Below are 20,049 nucleotides of genomic sequence, written 5' to 3' on the forward strand. Positions count from 1 at the left end.
TGCCTCGTCGCCGAGTGCACCCCAGTGTGTGCGTGCAAGGGTCTCTAGGTGGTGCGTGAATAAACTGTGAAGCATTCTTTTAAATGTAACCAATGGGATCCAGGCCCCATTGCAATTGAATGACCACCTTCATCCAGTTAAAAACTGTGTTAAAAAGCTCATCGTGTTAATTTTGGGGCTTTTAACAAGCCGAGTCTTGTTTTCTCAGTGTGTTTCTGAATGCCGCGCACCTGCTGACACCTCCAGGGAAGGCCCTTGCCTCTTCAGCTTCTGGCATCTGCCTATTTGTCGAAGTGTGTCTCGGAGTCTCACCTTGACTCAATTGCTTAACCTCTGTTATATCCCAGAAGAGAGTGATTGGAGAGAGACCCTACACGAATCCAGCCTCACTAATTTAACAAAGATGACCCATTGCCAAATAGAACCACAGACATGGAGGTTGGGAGTTTGTTTGTTTTTTAGCTCATCTTTAACGGAGAGATTATATTTTCCATGCTTCTTATTGAATTCCGGTTCACTTCCCCTCACAGGATTGTACCCTGAAGCAGTGTTTGTTGTGTGCTTGAAAGTCAGTCCTTTATTGCTTGATCACTCAGTCACACTGGTGTACTATAACAAGGTAGACATGAACTGGAAGTGTAAAGCCACTTACTGGGATGTATAAAGCTCTACATTTCAAGCCCCCCCCCCCCGGTTAATAGTCATACACAATTTATCAGAACAAATGTAAATTACTGCCATCAAGTTGACAATTCATAGTGACCCCATATGACTGAGTAGAACTGCCCCTGCGGGTTTCCAAGCCTGTAACCCTCTACCAGAATAAAACCCCTCATCTCTCTGCTGCTGAGCAGCTGGTGGTTTTGAACTGTTGACCGTGTGGGTCACAGCCCAACGTGTAAACACTGTATTCCCCCCGCCCAATAAACACACACAAGGACTCCCTGCTAGAACAAGTGTAGGTTAAAGGCAACAATAAAACGACAATTTGGAAATATTCCTCTTTAGCAATGGATGAGACTTTACCTCTGGTTCATGCATCTATGAGTTAAAATCTCATTGCTAAAATAAGGAGCCCTGTTGGCATGGTGGCTTGGGTGCCGGGTTACTAACCATAAGGTTGGCAGTTCAAACCTACCAGCTGCTTTGAGAGAGATGAGGCTGTTCTCATAAGGGGTATAGTCTCAGAAACCCTATAGAGCAGTGGTTCTCAACCTTCCTCATGCCGCAACCCTCTCATACAGTTCCTCATGTTGTGGTGACGCCCCAACCACAAAATTATTTTTGTTGCTACTTCATCACTCATTTTGCTACTGTGATGAATCAGGTGACCTCTGTGAAAGGGTCGTTCGGCCCCCAGGTTGAGAACCGCTGCTCTCGATGGCTGCAGTTGCGGTGCTAGCAAAGACTCTGGAAGGCTCCATGGACTGCCGGGAGAACAAACCGCTCTGCCTTGGCGAAAAGACAGCCAGGATGCTTTGCTTAGGGGCAGGCCTGGCGAGAGTTCATCTCACCGACTTTGGACATGTTGTCAGGAGCGCCTAGTCCCCGGAGGAGGACATCGTGCTTGGTGTGACACAGAGGGGCATTGCCAAAGAGGAGGGCCCTCGGCCAGGTGCATGGGCACAGGGGCTGCAACAGTGGGTTGGAGCAGAAGAACCATTTCCAGAGTGGTACGGGCGGGGCCCCCTGCTCCAGTCTCTTGTACGTAAGGGCACGCTGAGTGGCAGCGAACGGCACCAAAGGCGTGTCGGTATCACCTGATGGTGGCCGGTGGGGGTGGCTTTGGTGTCTGAGAGAAGGGATTCTTGGTGGCACCGTGGTTAAGGTCTGATTGCCAACCTTGAAAGGTGGACGATTTGAGCCCGCTAGCTGCCCAGCAGGAGGAAGATGGGGCAGTCTGCTTTGGAAACCCTCTGTAAGGGGCAGTCCTAGAGTTGGGTGCCCGTCGTTGCTGAAATGGGGAGTCCTCCCCGGGACACGTGGTTGATGCTTCACTGCGGTTGAATGGCTTGAGTTCTCCCAGGGATGCCTGGAGAGAGGCCTGACGATCCAGGCACTTCTGGAGAAGGAGTGTTAAATGCCACGTGAGATGCCGTTGTCCTCAGACACACATGGGGTTGACCGGAGTAGGGGGCGGCCGGCTCCGTGCTCCTCATTCATCCAGCTTTGCGCTTTTTCCCAGGTGTAGCCGTGAAACCCTTGATCACTTAATAAGGAGCAGGGATGCCGGGAGTTAGCGGTGTCACTCAATTTCTTGAGCTCTTTCCAAGTCGGATGCCAAGAATCACAGAAGGGTTTATCATCAGACATTACGTTTAATGGTCTCTCCGCTGACAACTCCATTAGATCTTTCTCCAATTCAGTTGAAAGCAGAGAATTGGAACTCACCCGGTTCACTTAAGGAGTTGTTCTAGACGCACTCACTTCCTTGGTTCACACCAGTACTCCAAGTCTTTGTCGGGCACACCGAGGAGTCACTCCCAGTCGGGGCAGGCAGGTGAGTGCTGGGTGATGTAGAGGGCCAGCCTGCCAGGCAGGGGACGGAGGAGGGCAGAGGAGGGCCTGGCTGAGGGACCAGTCTCCCCACGCCCCCCAGGCTTGCTCTCAGCACCTGGACTTCGAGAATAGCTTCAGGCCCTGACCATGGGTGCTCTGAGCACTGTCTCCAGGGGACTGTGCCTGCCTGACAGCCCTGCCCCTATGGCCTCACAGAGCCTTTGAACGCCCATGTGTCTACATCCTGGGTCCCCGTACCAGCCCGGCCCCCCTCTGCTGAGTCGCCACGGTCCAGTGGAGAGCCACCTCGCTCTGCCTCATCTTTGGGTCTCATCTCTCACACCCCCCACCCCCCGAGCCTGTTGTATTCTGTTCAGTGCACGTTACAGTTTGTGTCTTCTGAGAGGTGTCGGGCTTACCTGCAGCTGTGGTACTGTCCCCCTCTCAGGGACCTCGGGGGACAGAGAACTGCCTCATGGGGCTCTCCAGGGTGCTGTCTTTTTTTAATGGTTTATTTTGTTTAATCACTTTATTAGGGGCTTTTACAGCTTTTATAACAATCTACACATCAGTTAGTTGTATCAAGCACACTTGTACATTGGTTGCCATCATCGTTTCCAAAACATTGTTTTGCTACTTGAGCCCTTGGTATCAGCTCTTCTTTCCCCCCGCCCCCTCTGTCCTCCATGCTCCTGCCCTCGTGAACCCTTGATAATTTATAACTCATTTTTATTTTCATATTTTACACTGTCCGCTGTCTACCATCGCCCATGTGTCTGTTGTTTGACCCCCTCGGGGGAGGGAGTGGAGGTATATGTCCATCTAGGGCAGTGGGTCTCAACCTTCCCTGTGCTGCAACCCTCTCATCCAGTTCCTCATGTTGTGGGGATCCCCCAACCATAAAGCTATTTTGGTTGTTACTTCATTACTGTCATTTTGCTACTGTTTTGCATCGGGTAGCCCTTGTGAAAGGATCGTTCAAACCCCCCCCCAAAGGGGTCATGACCCCAGGTTGAGAAACGCTGGCTGATCTAGGGAGTTCTCTTGATGAGAGCAAATCCCCCGGATTCTCTCCCGTGGAGTTGCTGGGCAGGTTCAGACTGCCAGTCTTTCTGTTGGAGCTGAGCACTCGACTGCTGCGCCACCAGGGCTCCTCAGCCAGAGGCAGCTGGGGCAGACCATGCATGCCTTGTCCTCAAGAGGCTGGCGCCGCCCTGCACACCTTCCCGCCCCTCCTTCCATGGCCTTAGGAACTAAGCCCACCTGTCCTTACCTGGTCAGCTTGGCTCTCAGGGAGGGAGGGTGCCAGGTGCTTATGGGAAATGGCTGACACCCCCACAGCACCCACTGCCGCCCAGCTGGCTCTCGTTCATCGTGGCCCTGTAGGATAGAGTGAACTTCCTCTTTGGGTGAATCTGTGTGGGTGCAGACCATTGCACCTTTCTCCCACAGAGCAGCCGGTGGAGCTGAACCGCAGACCTTGCAGGTAAAAGCCCAATGCCGGTGGCGCTCACACCCACTGTGCCTCCCTGGGACAAGGCCGTGCTGCGAGATGTCCGGACACTCAGTTGACCATGATTCTCTTTTCCCAGGGTGCACTAGGGGAGGTGGGCTCCAGAGAGCACACTTGGCAAGTGCTGGCAGCAAACGCAGTTGCTGTTTCCCAGGTGCCTGCTGGGGACCAGGCCCTGTGCTCATTCACCGACGTGGTATCTTCACTCCTCGCCGCCACTCCAACCCCAGCCCCACTCCCTGCTCCCAGGGAGGGCACCGTAGTGCGCTGCTCTGCAGAGAAGAGACCTGACGTGCTCGTGGGTCTGTGGCTTGCCCGGGCCCCCCTTCCCTGGCAGGGATGTGGTGAGCTGGGATTTGAACCCTGTGTGCACACACGGCTGCGTGCCGAGGCCTTCCAGCCTGGCTTACAACTGTCCTGGCCTCATGCCCTGCCTTCCACCTCCCTCCTGCAGATAAGGAGCCTGAGCCCAGGGCCTTAGAGTAAGGAAGAGTGAGTTAGGACCTTGATGTTCATCCTGGAAGCATGCAGTACTTGCTCCCCGAGACTCGGTGTGTCAAGCAGGGAACCCCGTCCTACCTTATTCTCTGCTGCAGGGTAGAGCCATCATGCCCTGTGACAAAACCTTGTCAGGGCAGAGGGAGCCGGGGGCACTTTGAGTGATGCCCTCAGTCTCAACGTGAGCAGGAGAATCCTTAATGCCAGTGGGGGTGACCGCAGCTTGGCTTCATTAGCGGGGACTGGGTGGTTGAGCCGCAGGACACCCATCACAGCCTGTCGGCGGTACCCATCCACCAACAGCTGTTCCACTGGAACATGGGCATTGTGCAGGCAGAGAGGCACAGCGAGGCCGCTGGAGACCCCAACTTGCAATGAGTCCAAGGTGGACAGGGCCGTGATCCCCATAGGCCTCCGTCCTTCCTGGGATTCTGACTGGGCTGCCCCGGCATCTCCGCTCCGTGCAGCCTCTCACCTCTGGGACTTCACCGAGAGGGCCTCTTCCCATCCCTTCTGCCTCCCCTGTGCTAGCGCTGTCACCTGCATCGTGTCTACGTGGTGTGTCGGCTCTCTCAGGATAGAGGCAGCAGGCACGTCTTGCTCCTTGCTGAAGCTTGGTGGCCTGGCACGCAGAAGATGCTCGGTGCATTCTTAGCTGGTTGAGGGGTTAGCAGAGTGGGTGGAGGCAGCAGGAAGAGAGTCGGGTCCTGATGATGCGGTGACAGATGAACACAGCAGCACGGCCTTGTGAAGATGTGGGATCCCCACGGGAGATCGAGACATATCCAGCCACGTGTTTATAGTTGTCCCTGGATGACGAAGGCCACACATGGGCAAACGGCTAGATAGCAAGTTACTGAATTCCATGATTGTGGTGGGAGAGCAGCCTTCCCTGGAATTCCTCCTGGGGGTGCTGAACCTCATTAATCCTGAGGGATTCCTATTCCTGTGTAACAGCTGAAGAAACTGAGGCTCAGACCAACAGAGGGACGCTCTTGAAACCAAACAGCTAGGGACTAGCAGAGCTGAGCTAGCATTTCAGAGTCCCCGGGACGGTGCTCTTCCCTCGGCTGCATGTAGCGTATAGTAAGCCGGTCCCGCCAAGGTTTGGTGGCAGAGCGGATTGTGGGCTGGCCTGGTAGCCATGAGGTCAGGCATGTGAAACACGAGCTGCTCTTCGGGAGAAAGTGAAAACTTACATAGTGACAGTCTCAAACCCACAGCGGCGCTTCTGCTCGCTCCTGTCAGGTCACCGTGAGTCAGAATCGATTGGGTGACAGCGATTTTTGCATCCAGGGCAGACCAGTGGGGACAGGAATTCATGATCACCACCCCCCGTGTGCCTGACGCTGCGCTAGAAGCACTGCCCATAAGGAACACCGTCTTCATGTCAGTCCACCTACTTGGTCTCGTCTGCGTTTGTCCAGGGACAAAACGAAGGTGCAGTGCGATCAGGGCACCAGCTGAGACGCCCGTCGCTGTCTCCCGCTCCAAACCTGGGTTTCCCAGACCTGGCTGCGGCAGTCAGACCCTTCTGGGAGCCTTTTGGAAATCGCACGTTCGCAAGCGCCCTAGCCCACAAGGCCATGGCTCTGTTCTGGCCGCCAGCTCTCCTGGGCCTTTCTGCCCTGAACAGGAAGGTGGGGCCTGGGCCCAGGTGGCTCTTGTAGGTGGTGGTGAGCTGTAGTAGGCTCTGCCTTCCTGCCTTTGCCATGTCCTCTACTCCCTGAAATGCTCCTGGGAAACAGATCTCAACCCTTTCAGCCTGTCTGTCGCTCCCCAGGGGAAAGCGGGCGCGCAGGAGCCGGGCGCTTTCACCACCGTCACCAGGAGCAGTCTCTGGCTGGGGGTCCTCTCCTAGCGGGGCGTATCTGTAATAGTGTTGGACCCAGCCTAGGGAATGCCTTCCCCGTGCCAAGGGTCTCCTGCGAGGGCCCGTTTTACAGATGAGCAGTGTGCAAGTCACACTCAGGCTTAGTGTGTCTAAGAAAATTACCAAAGCCATTCAGCGGGTAAGTCGCTGGGACCCAGGGTCAGAGTCTGTACCCGGGACCTTCTGGCAAGGGAAAGGCTAGATGGGCGCCTCTCATCTTTGAGTACGCGTTTCTCAGTGTGGATGCGACACATGGTACCCGCACTCGCCTGTCCTCTGTGGGTTTAACCAGCAGGAGGCTTACCTGGCCTTCTGTCCTACTGACTTGGAAAGAGGGCTGAGGGCGGTGATCTGCCTGAGAGGCCTTGCAGAATTAAAAGCTCGCTTGCTAGGGAATCAGCCCCGGGTTGCCTCACTTCCAGTTCAGTGGTGCCACCATTATGCCACACTGCCTCCTTGGTGCTGGGGGTGGGACCCGATAGGAATGGCCCCTGGGCTGGGCCGTGCCATGCCGTGCCATCGGCGATGCTCTGAGGAGTCAGCTGTGGGTCCTGGGGCCCCAGGCTGCAGACACTGGGTGCTGGCTGACCAGTGCTTCCCCGTCCTGCTCTCCAGGGTCCTATGAGTGTGGAATCTGCGGCAAGAAATACAAGTATTACAACTGCTTCCAGACCCACGTCCGGGCACACCGAGGTGAGAGGGGCACCCAGGGGTGGCATCAGGGCTCCCACCTCCCCAGCTCTGCCTGCTTCCACGTCAGGGCCCACATGGGTGGCCCCAGAGCTCCATGGAGCGCCTGCCCTGCACCCCGCCCTCCTGTGGTGTGGTGCACCTTCAGCTGGAGGGAGCTCAAGGCAGGAGCTACCTGCCTGCCTGCAGATGAGCTGCCAGGCCTTGCTCTGGCACGCTCCCAGTGTGCCTTCCTGGGAAAGTCACACTGGCTCTCCCAGTCTTCCTGAGGGACATATCTGTGTCCTCCTTATAACCCCTGTCGGGGGGGGGGGGGGGGGCTGGGCCTGCCGTCCCCTGTTTGAGGGAAAGGAACCGGCACAGGCAGGACAGGAGCAAAGGGTCTGGCTCACTGGCCAGCAGTGCCCGAGGCTTTGTGCCCAGGCCCTCTGCAGAGCCTTCCGGGCAGAATGGCCCTCGCTGCTGCTGCCCGCCCAGCACCTCAGCACAGGGCCAGTCTCCTTACCTCTCCTCTCTCTCTTCCAGACACCGAAGCCACCTCCGGGGAGGGAGCCTCCCAAGGCAGTGAGTATTTCCCCTCCGGCAGTGGGGGGGTGGGGGTGGGGCAGAACCATTCTGGGGGACCCTGCCAAACCCTCGGCACCTCCCGTCAGCAACAAAACGGGGTTTGGGACCCAGAGTTCCACTCCTGCCCAACAGAGATGTGTTCTCATACCACCAAAAGACACAGCCAAGAGCTGTCGTAACAAAGAGCTGCCCCAAACCGAGAGCCCCCCAGAAGCCCCCAGCATATGTTATGACCTCGTCACACGAAGGACTGCTGCCCAGTGATGAGAGTGAGCAGTTAACTGCTGCATAGAGCAGGGGTCCTCAAACTTTTTAAACAGGGGGCCAGTTCACTGCCCCTCAGACTTGTTGGAGGGCCGGACTATAGTTTTAACAAAACTATGAATAAATTCCTATGCATACTGCACATCTTATTTTTAAGTAAAAAAACAAAACAGGGTAAAAACACCCGGCAGGCCAGATAAATGTCCTCGGCAGGCCGCATGTGGTCCGCGGGCCGTGGTTTGAGGGCGCCTGGCATAGAGCATGGTGGAGTCTCAAAAACACTGAATGAGAGAAGGCAGGCACTTCAGGAGAGCCCAGCCACGTCCCCAACAAACGCACAGAGCCCTCGTGGTGCACACGGTTAGCCTACCGGGCTGCTCATCCCCAGGCTGGAGGTTTGAGGTCATTCAGAGACGCCGTGGAAGAAAGGTCCGGCGAGCCACCTCCCGAGGAAAGAACAGGCCTTGTTCAGCCCCATCGAAGCTGTTGGTTGAATGGCTGTGTGTTCTGCTGGGAACGTTCTCAGTAAGGAAGACAAAGCAGAGTTTTAAAAAGAGAAAGAAAGATGGCCAGAAACTCCAGGGTGCACAAGTCCATTCTAAGGGCGCGGTGTGGCCGTGAGCCAAAGCGGGCTTGATGGCCGTTGGTTTGATTTGGGTTTCAAGGATCAAAAGCAACAGAAGCGAGCAGCTGCTGTTCTTACTCAGATAATGGGTGATCTTCGGGAAGGGTCCCAGGGGCTTACTTGGGAGCTGGCCTCTGTCTTGAGCTGGGCGCTGGTTATGTAGGCACGTTGTTCTCTTTGGGAAAACTCAAGGTGCTCTGTGATTAGAACTCACTGCCATCGGATGGATGCCAACCGAGAGATTCTATAGGACAGGGTAGAACTGCCCCTCGGGGGTTTCCAGAGACCTAACTCATTATGGGAGGAGAGAGGCCCATCTTTCTCCCGAGGAGCAGCTGGTGGTTTTGAACTGCTGACCTTGCGGTTAACAGCCTAACACTTAACCACTATACCACTGGCTGCTCCTTAGAAGAGGGGAAACTTTCTACTCTTATAAAGAGTGACCGTCCTCAGAACCGCGCAGAGGCAGTTCGCCAGCACGCTGCAGGGCTGCACTGAGTGGGAATCGGTTGGATGGCAGTGAGTTCTGGTGTATTCAGACAGCGTGTGTCCTGTCTGCGCACACTGGTCCCCACACTCCCATGAAGGACCAGAGAGCACGTTTTTGAGATTTTGTGGCCCAGACAGCTCTGGCAGCCAGAGACAACACCCGAGCATACCAGTCACCAAGCAGACAGTTGGCAGGATTGGGCTCACAGGATCTAGCTTGCCTGCCCCATCTTATCTATTTATTAAACAGCCAGAACATGCTTTAAAAAACAGAAGCATTATACATTATCCCAGCCCCCAGCCCCTCCCCAAAAGGAAAGCAAAAAAAACCAAACAACATCAATAGTTAAAGAAGTTTGAGGTAGTGCCTGGAGCTACCGAAGGGGCTTCACTGGGCCAAGTCTTAATGCTGTTTTCCTAAAACCCGTGTCCCCCCACTCCCTGTGCGACTTTTATACCAGGTCTGAGATGATGCCTTTATAAGGCAGGGTAGACGATGAGGCTGATTCATCAGCTACCGGCTGCAGGCCGCTCAGCAGGAAGAAGGGGGGAAAGCTTCCCCTTCCCAGAGCCCCATCTGTCCCACCCTGGCCCAGGGCACCTTTTTCCCTCAATAGCACCCTTCTCTCCAGGCACCCATCCCTTGCTCTGCCTGTGCACAGAAACATTTAAAGACCATCCCTGTTTGTCCTTCCTTGGCCGCCTGTTCCAGGTCCCTGACCTCTCAGCACCATCTCTGGCTTCCGTTGTGCAGGAGACAAGCTGGGTCAGGGCTCTGCAGTCTGTGGTACTGTCAGTCCCCCTGTCACTTGTCCCTGTCTCCCTGTGGCATTTTATCCCCTCGGCTTTGTGATTTGTCCTCCAGCCACATTCACACCCTCACCCAAGCCAGCACTGGCCTTCCTCCCAGGAGCAGGCCATGGGGCCAGTGGAGGAGACTGCATCCAGCTACCCATTTTTCAGATGAGCACACCGAGTCCCAGGGAAGAAACTGATCAGCTTCTTTGTCATCAGAGGCGAGCCTAGGAATCGTGTCTTGCATCTGTTAGCCCAGGCGTCTTTCTCCTACTTGTGAAGTGATCCATCACACTTAGAGAAGTGTAATGTTAGGCTCCCTTGGGCCTCGCTTGGCCAAAGAAACAAAAACCAGAACCCAGACCAGTAGTCCCTGTTCAGTTCTGTCACTACCCTTGCTTCGATTCCTTTGCAAGCCATAATAGTAGGTTCATTAGCTAGTGTTGTTGGGCACTGTGGTCTGTTTATCTTTTCCTTTTTTAATTAGGTCTTCTGTCTGAACCGTTTGTAAGTGTACAATCCCAGGGCATTGATTCCACCCACCATGCTGTGCTGGGCTTTCACCATTGTCTATGTGCCGACACTTTCCATCACCTAAAATTAACTCAGTGCCCCGCCTTCACCTCTGGGAGCCACTGATCAGCCTTGGTCTCTGTGCATCTTCCCGTTCTGAGTCATTCCTATACGTGAAGTCATAGGCTTTTGTCCCTTTGTGGCTCCTGGGCCGCTGAGAACAGCTCTGGGAGGTGTGCGTGCTGTTGGTGAACCCATTGCGCAGGGAGACAACTGAGGCACAGAGCATGGCCAGTCCCACGTGAAAGGGGGCAGTGGGGGTGGAGCGCCCTCCTGACCCCGGAGCTTGCCTGCCCAAATGGACCCAGCCTGGCATTTCCTGAGTCAAAGGGTATTCTTGGTGTTCTGAAAAGGTGATTCCACGGACAGGACAGAACAATCACTTTGCCCTCCATCCCTGGCATCTAGTCTCGTGATGAATGGTTCCCGGCCTGCCTGGGGCCTAGGGGTGTGGCCCCCATCCACTCCAAGGAGACTTGGTGTGTAGTTCTCAGCAGCAGAAACAAAGGTTTGAGTCCTTTGCAGGTGGCAGGCCTGCTGGTCAGAGAGGCTGGGTAAAGACAAGGTGGGCGAGGAATGTCAACGGCAGCCCCGTTAAGACCCAGGCGCCGAAGCCATGCTCCCCAGGATCATTGAGGCTGCCTTCCACGGTTCCCACTAGCTGTGGGATTCGGAGCCTCTATTTTCTCTATAAAAGGCGATGCCGACTCCCCCCTCTGTTACAAGCGCTAACTGGGACGAGGAGTGGGAGTGCCTGGTGCCTCGTGCCTGGGAAGCACTCAGAAAAGTGTAGCTGTCAGGAAGGATTTTCTTCTGATTTAACTTCAGTGCATGGAAGACAGGCCAGTAATGAACAAGGCCGTGAGGAGCTCGGCTCCTTTGGGGATCGGTTTGAGGCTCCGTTTTAGGCTGTCTGGTGTTCCTGTGTGGCCAGGTCTCCCTGTACCCCATCCTCAGCCTGCACCTCACAGGGCATGGTGCCTGGTCTGCCTGGAGTGGAGGCTGGACCATTAAGTCTCCCAGGCGTGTCCCCCATGGGGGGGTGGGGAGAACGAAGCAGTGTGCTCCTGGAGAGTTGGGCAGTGCCAAGGGGCACAGTGGCCTGGCAACCAGTTCTCCACAGAGCCATCCAGCTCAGACGCTTCTCAGTCCTGCCTGCAGTGATGGGAGCCAAAGTGACGTGTGTGTGTGTCCCCATCCCTTGCAGACAATTTCAGGTACACGTGTGACATCTGCGGGAAGAAGTACAAATACTACAGCTGTTTCCAGGAGCACCGAGACCTGCACGCAGTGGATGGTGAGTCAGGCTCTTGGCCTCCAGGCCACAGCCCTGCCTCGGGCCATTATCCAGCCCATCCCACCCTCACCCTCCCCCTGGCACCAGCTGGAACCACAGGGGGAGCCACCCATGTGAGCCTGAGTGGGCCATCCGCTTTGCCGAACACAGGTGGAGTCTGGGACCGTAGACTGGGAATCTTAGGATGGGAATCTCAAGATTCTAAGAATGCAGACCGGGATTGGAAGAGACCTTGCTGGGCAGCACTCTGGAGCAGGTGGAACGGTCGTTCCCATCCAGTTTTGTGTGCACTGCCAGGTCGGGTCCCCCAAGGGAAGTGGCCATGTTTGTAGGTCAGATGGAATTATTGAACAACTCCATACCGAGTAGTGATGTGCTGTGGTGAAATGAAACCAATTTCTTACAATGGATGGTAGTATCGTAGATTCTAGAGTTTAATATGATGGCAGGAACTGTAGGAAAGACTCTTTTTAGTTGGAAGACTCCAAGGAACAGGGTCTTCCTTGCACCAGAGAGGGATCTTCGAGGTTGCCTCTCTAACCCCACACCCCTAGCTCCTCCCACGAGGTGACAACCACTCCCCACCACCTGGTGCCACTGATCATTGGAATCCTGCAGTGGCCTCTTCCCTCCAGACTTCATCCTATTTGGGACACACTCACCCGTGGCCCCCAGTTTGAGGGACTTGCACATGGAGCTGGTCAGGTGGCCCTCCTGGTCCCCAGAGGTGAGCTCCCCAGGCAGAGGCAGCTGTGGGCAAGACTAACAGGTCTCCTGTTTGCTTCTTTCTTTCCGTGGCTGCTGCCTCCCGCCCTGGCACAGTGTTCAGTGTGGAAGGGGCCCCTGAGAATCGGGCAGGTAAGTCCGCGGCGGGCGCTCCCTTCCCTGTCCCAGTGGGGCTCCTAAGGCCCCGGGCTGCCAGGTACTAAGGGCTGTGTGTTCTCCTGCAGACCCCTTCGACCAAGGTGTTGTGGCCACTGACGAAGTGAAGGAGGAACCTCCGGAGCCATTCCAGAAAATAGGGCCAAGTATGCGGGCCTGTCTCGGGGAGGGGGGGGGTCTGAGGGCAGCAAGGGGCAGGGGTGGTGGGCTGACTGAGGGGAGGTGGGACTGCACCTCCCCACTGGAAGAAGCAGCAGGTATCACTTGCCCTGCAGCAGTAGCAGGCGTTGGTGAGGTGCTGGCCTCCTTTGCTCCCTTCCTTTGCTCACCTGCCCAGGGGGAGTCTAGCGCACGGCAGCCCAGGGGCAGAGGCAGGCCATGAGGGCAGGCAGGCAGGCTGGGCTGCGCTCTGCCTCGATGACTTCTTTGCGTATTGCCCTCTCTGCGCAGTAGTCCCTCTGAGCCTCAGGCTCCTCACCTGTGGAGTGAGGAGGACTCTCCCCCACAGGTTTGTTGGGGAATCAAATGAGATCATGGATGTAAATCGCTTATTAGCGCAGTGCCTGGTACATGGGAGGTGCTCAGAAAATCACGCTGGCCATTGTCATCCAAAGGGTTTTGTCAGTGCCGGGGGCCATCCAGAGGAGCCACAGACAGAGATTCTGCCCTGTCCCATTGATCCCTGGGCCCATGGCTTCCTGGTAGTCAGCAACCTTGTGTTTGCTGTTGTGGGGACACAGCCGTGGAGACGGCACCCTTGGGCTGGCCCTGGGGTGATTTGCCCGGGAGGAGTTGTAGCAGACAGTTAAAGCACAGGATGTGTGCATGCGAAGTGTCTAGCTCAGGACCTGCTAGCAAGTGTGAGATGGTGGCGAGAGATAGTCAGGAGCCAGAGCTGGAGGGCCGGTGTACGTATGACCCCAGCTTTGCATGGAAGAGCTGTGTGGTACTCGGCGCCTTTGCTAATCTCGGTCATCTCCCGTTTCCTCACCTCTGACGGTGACAATCGACACTTCTCAGAACTGTTGTGGGAGTGGCGAGATGAGATAGTATTTGTAGAGGAATCCACACAGTCCCCGATGCGGTCACGGGCAGCGTCAGGTCTCGGTGCCCAGTAATTGCTCAAGGAGTCCTGGTGGCACACTCGCTCAGCGCTGGGCTGCTAACCAGAAGACTGGCGGCTTGAACCCCGAGTGGCTCTTTTGAGAGGCAAGGCCTGGTGGTCTGCCTAGGAGTTCCGCTCTTTTTGGGTCACTGTGAATCAGAATTGACAGCACCTAACAGCAGTGAATTGCCCAGGAAGATGCTACACGAGAAGATGCAGGTCCTCCATACCTGACAGAGAACGAATGCTGGGACTTCAAACTACAGGAGTGTGGACTTAGAGCCTCCAAACTGGATTGTGTGCAAACCCCTGGTATGCTCCCGGCTGGACTGTAGGGAAGCGAGGGGGTTCTCTGCTAACGGGGACCAACAGAGAAGAATGCTGCTTTCAGGGTTTGTTTCAGGCCAATGCCCAGAGTCCTGCAAGCGACTAGGACGGTTGCTGAGTGAGCTGGGCGCATGGTGAAGGGACTGGCTACCTTAAGATAAGGTCTTGGTGAAGGGGAGGCAAGTGATTGGTGCCATCATGCCAGTGGAACAGAAGCTGTACTTCAAAGATACAATAGAAGAAAACTTTGCTCAGCGAAAGGAAGACCTACAAGAGGAGTCTTCAAAACAAAAAGTTCATGGGGGCGGGGGGGTGGGGGGGAAGCTCATGGAAAATAGAATAAAAAGACAGAAATTAAAAATGGAAACTTCTCAACATAACTAACTTCCATCAAGGTCAAGACACTTTTGTAAAGCAACGATACCTGCCACTTAGACCATCCCTAAATAATGAAGAGTTTTGGGAATTTAGCCATGTCAATGCAGTCTTTTCCATATTATTAACTGAAGGGGGGAAAGTCAGGTCCCCATAAAGGATTTTTTTAAGTGAATAGGCAGCACAAGGAATCAGAAGGAGCCCTCTCCAGGCTGAGATGGATCCTGAACGATGTCCCGTAGAAGCCCCTGCAGCGTTGCCCATATCCTGGGAGGGATGAGCTGGAGTATTGTCACTGTGGAGAAGGGCTCGCTGGTGGAGCGTGCTTGACATTTTTTCACTAAAGCTTTGGGGACTTTACTTAAAACTCTCTCATGATAAGCAGATGTGATTGTTCTCTGGACCTCCAGAAAGTCAGCAAGCAAGATGCTCAGAGCATCTCTGACAAGAGAGCCCACTGTTGCTGACCTTCGCTCTCGGCTGTTCGGCTTTTGCTTTGGCCGGACCGCTTCCACCTCTTGGCGGCCACTGCTGCTTCTGCTTTGTCCTCAGGATCCTTCTGCGAAAGCCATGTTCCAGCTCCAAGAAATGCGTCAGGATCAGGGACCCTCATTTGAAACTTCCCATCGGGCTCTTCTCTTGTCTGCAGCTGATCCTGACTTGATAGTTTTGGCACCTCCCGAGCAGAAAGGCTGCTGGACCTTGGTTCTTCCGGCCAGAGCTGTGTAAGCTGGGCCAGTTGTTTGTGCTGTTAGTATGGGTCCTGTCAGCTAGTGGGAGCCAGGTTTAATTCCTCCTCCTTTATTGACATGGGCGGTCTGCGGCCGCAGTCTGCGTCTCCAGCACCACCTCTTCCATCTGTAAGCTGCTGAAGTCTGTGCGCATTGTCCCCATAAACTTTCCATAAAGAATTTTTCACCACTCTCCCACCCCACACGTCACCCGAAATGTGATGTGTGCTCCCGTCTGGGTAGAATTCAGATTGCTCAGGGAGGGGATCTTTTCAAGCTGATGCCTTCTGCTTCTTGGTGCCTCAGACTCGTCCCTGCACTGGGCTGGTCAGAACAGGTGAAGGCAAGTTTATTTTGGTGCAGAGTTGTTGTGAAATCCATGCATGATTTTTAATAATTTGCATTTTGGGGAACTTTTTGAGGGCCCCTAACATAAGCAGATCAGGTATTATCAGTGTAACAAAAACACATCTTAGTACTTTTTCTAATTACAGAGGTAAGGCTAAAACAACAACAAAAAATATACAGGAACCTTGGTATAAAAACCAAGTTACTTGCCAATGAATTCAAGATAAACTCGCCTGAGACATCATTCCGCACGCCAGAAGACAGCAGAATGATTTGAAGGGAAAAGGTGGAATCAATGAATATTTTCCTCCAGGAATGATTTATGTTATAGAGGTGAGAAAAAAGGATTCCAAAACATACGACTTCACCCTATACTCATCCATTTTAAAAAAAAATTATTTGAAGGCTATATACTAATGAACTAAATGATAAAGCAAATTCAGGGCTCAGTTATCAGGATATCACGGTATTAGAGAACTTGTGGATTCTAAAATGAAGTGAACTGGAACTGTGATTCTAAATATAAGAAGACAAGGACCGGCTAATGGATTTAAATGAGGAAAGGACACGGTGGGTTTAACAAGTTCTACTTACGTGTGGTCCCTGGGCCCACATCAACCTGCCCTGGAACCGTGTTAGGAATGCAGATTCCTGGGCCCTAGCCCAGACCTGGCCTTCGAAGCTCGTGCTGGGGTCCAGCAGTCTCTGGTGTCACCAGCTTTCTTGGTGGTGGTCATCCAGGCTAAGGTTTGGGAACAACTATGTTCAACTCCCTTTCTCCATGGAGACAGACTGTCAAATAGGCGCTCTCTGTTAGCTACACCAATTAAGAGGGATATCTATTGTAAACGATATAAAGCAACGAGTGATATTAGAAAATCGTGAAAGATCATGTAACACTGGAGGATAACGGTAAGGCAAAGAAAGCAATTTATTAACGGACACATAGGGGAACAACCAGAAAGGAAGGGGCATGAGGAAAGCAGGAGGCATAAAGCTAGGAAAGGCACACTAACTACAGCAAGTGGGTGGGGTGACCTTTGTTTAGTAGGTGGTGAACGTAGGTGGTCTGATCTTTTTTAGAAGACAAGGATTCTCAGGTTAATATAAGAGAGTCTAATAATTAAAAGTTTACTGGAGACATGCTTAGCTAAATCTTTATCTTTTACCCCGAGCGTAAGCACCATTCTCAGGGAATGCGCGCCCCCCCCCCCACACACACACACACACACTAGATGACATGCCTTGTTGAGGCCATCATAGCAGTATACAGGATAAGTCAAAGGGCATTGTTCCTTGGATCCCAGTGCATGCATGCGTGGGTTTGTACCAAACAAAATGTGTTTAAACGGGCCTCTGCGATCAGTGGTTGGCTGCAGACGAGTTCTCTCTCTTGCCTTTAGTCTCATTCAGTCACGGCCATCGAGTCTATTCCAATTCATAGTGAGCCTACAGGACAGGGCAGAACTGACCCTTTCAGGTTCCAACTCTTTGGGGAGTAGAAAGCCTTGTCTTTCTCCCGAGGAGCAGCTGGTGGTTTTGAACTGCTGGCCTTGCAGTTCACACCGCAATGTGTAACCACTGTGCTATCAGGGTTCTTCTTAGTTTCCACTAGAGTTCCTCAGGAAAAACTCCAATCAAAACAATGAGTCCAGGGGCATCTGCTCATCAGTTCATGTGAAGACAGAGAGGTCAACTCATGGTGACTGGTTTGGGGGCGCCTAAAGGAGGGAGCCGGGGGAGGTCTGGTGGTGTCTTGGTGATGAGTTGGCCTCTCAACTTGGAGATCAGTTCAGAATTCAGCGGCTCCTCCAGAAAAAGTCGAGGCTCTCTACTGCCTTAAATAGTTATTGTCTCCGAAATGGACAAGGGCATTTCTAACCTGTCCTGCAGGGTTGCTATGACTCTGAGTTGTCTTGCTGTCAGAGGTTTGGTTTGGTTAAGGGGAGGGCAGTAGCCTTGGTAGATTTTTGTCAAAGGACATAGGCAATCCTGGAAGTTGATTAGAAAGAGGTTTTAAGATGAAAAACTGCATTGGTGAGCAAGAGACCTGCAGAGTTATGCTAAGGATGTTTTCCCCTCATCATGACAACATACCTGCTCATTCATTGAGTGTCGCAAAGGCTGTCCCGTGAGAATTTCACTGAGAAACTTACCGTGTATGCCCGTGCATCAGCTGAACTTTCAGCACGTTTTTAATACAGTTTTTGTGGTAAAATTAGGCGCCTCGACTGATACTCGGGTCGGCTTATACTCAAGTATATACGGTAACCTCATTCATACTACAGCTCAAATCTCGCCCCTTCAGACTTCCTTCTCCCCAAACTTGGAGAATGTTGGAAGGAACTTGATTTGAGTCCCTGGAGGACGTTCCATTTGATGTGGTGTAAATCACCCTGCAGAGAAAACCGGGAAAGGTTGGATGGAGAATCTACCTTCAGATAGCCACCAGCCCAGGTGGAGTGCCGGCGTGTTGAGCAACAGGAGCTTCACATGTGGATAGTTTTGTTTGAAAAGGGTTGGATGATGTTGAGCAGTACTTTTTGACTTACCCTCAGGTGTCTCCTTCAGCGCGCTATTGCTATTTTAAGTCTGTGTGAGGATTTTATTCTTCTAGACAGAAGAACTTTTAAGAAAGCAGGGACTATGCGTGCTCAGTGCCAGCTCTGGGCACCAAACAGCAAAATAACTTCACTACCATTGAGTCAGTTCTGACTCACAGCAGGCCTACAGGACAGGGCAGAACCACCCGGTGGGTTTCCGAGGCTGTAACTCTTTATGGGGGTAGAAAGCCTCATCTTTCTCCCGTAGAGGCCACTTCGGACTTGAAAGTGCAAGGAAGCTTAGGGAAATAATTTAGGCACATGCCAACAAACGGGATAGGTCTGAGCGAGAAAGTAACTGTCAAGAATTTGATCGTCTGAGCGCCAAACAAACTAATGACAGTGTAATTTCTAGAGCAGTGGCCGGCGCACGCACTCAAATGCACCGCAATCTTCTCTGTGGCTATGGTAGCATTGATGGCTGGGCCCCACCTCTAGATTTTCTGTTTCCATAGGTACATCCTAAGAATGTGCATTTCTGTTTTCCAGGGGATGCTGAGGCTGCTGGTCCAGGGACCGCACCTTAAGAACTACCAGTTAGAGAATAATCATATCTTAATGGTGTAATTCCCAATGAAGAGCCTGATCCCATGAGGCATTGTCCTTCCAACAATGCTGTGTTATCTCAGTGCAAAAAGTAAATCTAGATAGTGTAAGAGAGGGAGGATTATTACAGTGTACCTTAATCTTTGATTGGATGAACCTGTATAGAATCCGAATAGTATGGTTAATACAGTTGCTGTAACAACTGTGAGACACACAAAGGACAAATAATACATCCCGTGTTCACGGGCCACTGAACTACCACGGAACGTTAAGATGCCTACATTGGAGTCAGGGGGAGCCAGAGATGGTAAGAAACCAATTAAAAAGAAAACACTACAGCACGTGTGGCACGAAGCTGATCGCTTTATTCTGCAGCGATCTCTTAGAAATTGTTTAAAAGACAAATTTACCTATCAAAGCATCAACCATAAAAACAAAGGCAAAAGTCACAAAGGAAAAGCCATGGTCTGTTCACTATTCGAGATATCCCACTTTTACCAGAAGTTTTACAAAGTCACAATGACATTGTAATGTCCCCACCCGTAGTCACCCTCTTCCTTGTTGCTGGGTGCAGTGTGCAGAAAACCAGCCCAGCCCGTTTAAAGGTAGCTGGTGTGATGGCCATCAGAAGCCTTAAAAAAAAAAAGCATTTCCTTTTCCCAGTGCTGGAATCTCTCTTGGGAAATAGCGAGGCAAATGTGTAAAGATTTCTACCAGGATGTGGATCACAGCATGTTTATTTATATATATCTATCTATATATATATATATAATTTATATAAAGAGAGGGGGAAAAATTACAAATAAGGTTGAGTCCCTTGGTTAGAGGAGACTAGACCAGCAAATCCTGAAGTCCATTGGGAACCGTGCCGCCAATAACAGCCAGTAGAGATCGATAATTATTGATTGGGCCAGATGTTCACAAAGTATTGTCGATTGAGTACACCAGCCTACAAAGAGGATATAGATCGGGGTGTTGGCTAATTCAGGGTCCCCAGGGCCAGGCAGATGACAGCACAGAGATCAATAGGCCCCCCAATGAGAGGGACGCTGGGTGGGGACTGGGGCAAAGGCAAGATGCACCCTCTACCCTACCGGGGAAGCTGCTTCTCTTTGTTTGGGGATTATAGGTGATGGACATTAAAACAATTTTTTGTATTTATCAGTATTTTATAATTTTCCCCCAGTGAACAATATTACATCAGACATTTTTAAGAAGAAAGAAGTTAGGCAGTGCCAAAAGAGAGGTAAAAATACAGTCTGGTGGGACCTACCAGGAGAAGTGACCCCTTGTGCCCAGGGGGAGGAAGTTGGGCAGGAAAGATCTTGGAGATGAGGGAGGGCGGGACGCATGTGTGGCTCTTGCAGAGGGCTTGCAAAGGGGGTGATGAGAGGAGCAGGCACTGGAGGTCATCTCAGGCCACCACCCATTTCCTGAGCACCCGGGCTT

General features: G+C 52.7%; 1 protein-coding gene across 4 annotated transcripts in view; it reads left to right on the forward strand.

Annotated features, from left to right (window-relative positions):
- Window positions 1-20,049, forward strand: part of ZNF618 (zinc finger protein 618) — a 192,071-nt gene that overhangs the window by 135,517 nt on the left and 36,505 nt on the right. For 2 of the 4 annotated variants that reach the window (XM_075560367.1, XM_075560368.1), the window contains exons 4-9: window positions 6,999-7,076; window positions 7,599-7,637; window positions 11,594-11,683; window positions 12,506-12,541; window positions 12,634-12,711; window positions 19,787-19,846. In XM_075560367.1, coding sequence (XP_075416482.1) covers window positions 6,999-7,076; window positions 7,599-7,637; window positions 11,594-11,683; window positions 12,506-12,541; window positions 12,634-12,711; window positions 19,787-19,846 — 381 coding nt within the window. The remainder of the gene's footprint in view (window positions 1-6,998; window positions 7,077-7,598; window positions 7,638-11,593; window positions 11,684-12,505; window positions 12,542-12,633; window positions 12,712-19,786; window positions 19,847-20,049) is intronic. The other 2 variants (XM_075560369.1, XM_075560370.1) reach the window with 1 other exon arrangement.

The sequence above is a fragment of the Tenrec ecaudatus genome, chromosome 10 (assembly GCF_050624435.1).
Source record: "Tenrec ecaudatus isolate mTenEca1 chromosome 10, mTenEca1.hap1, whole genome shotgun sequence".
NCBI lineage: Eukaryota > Metazoa > Chordata > Mammalia > Afrosoricida > Tenrecidae > Tenrec > Tenrec ecaudatus.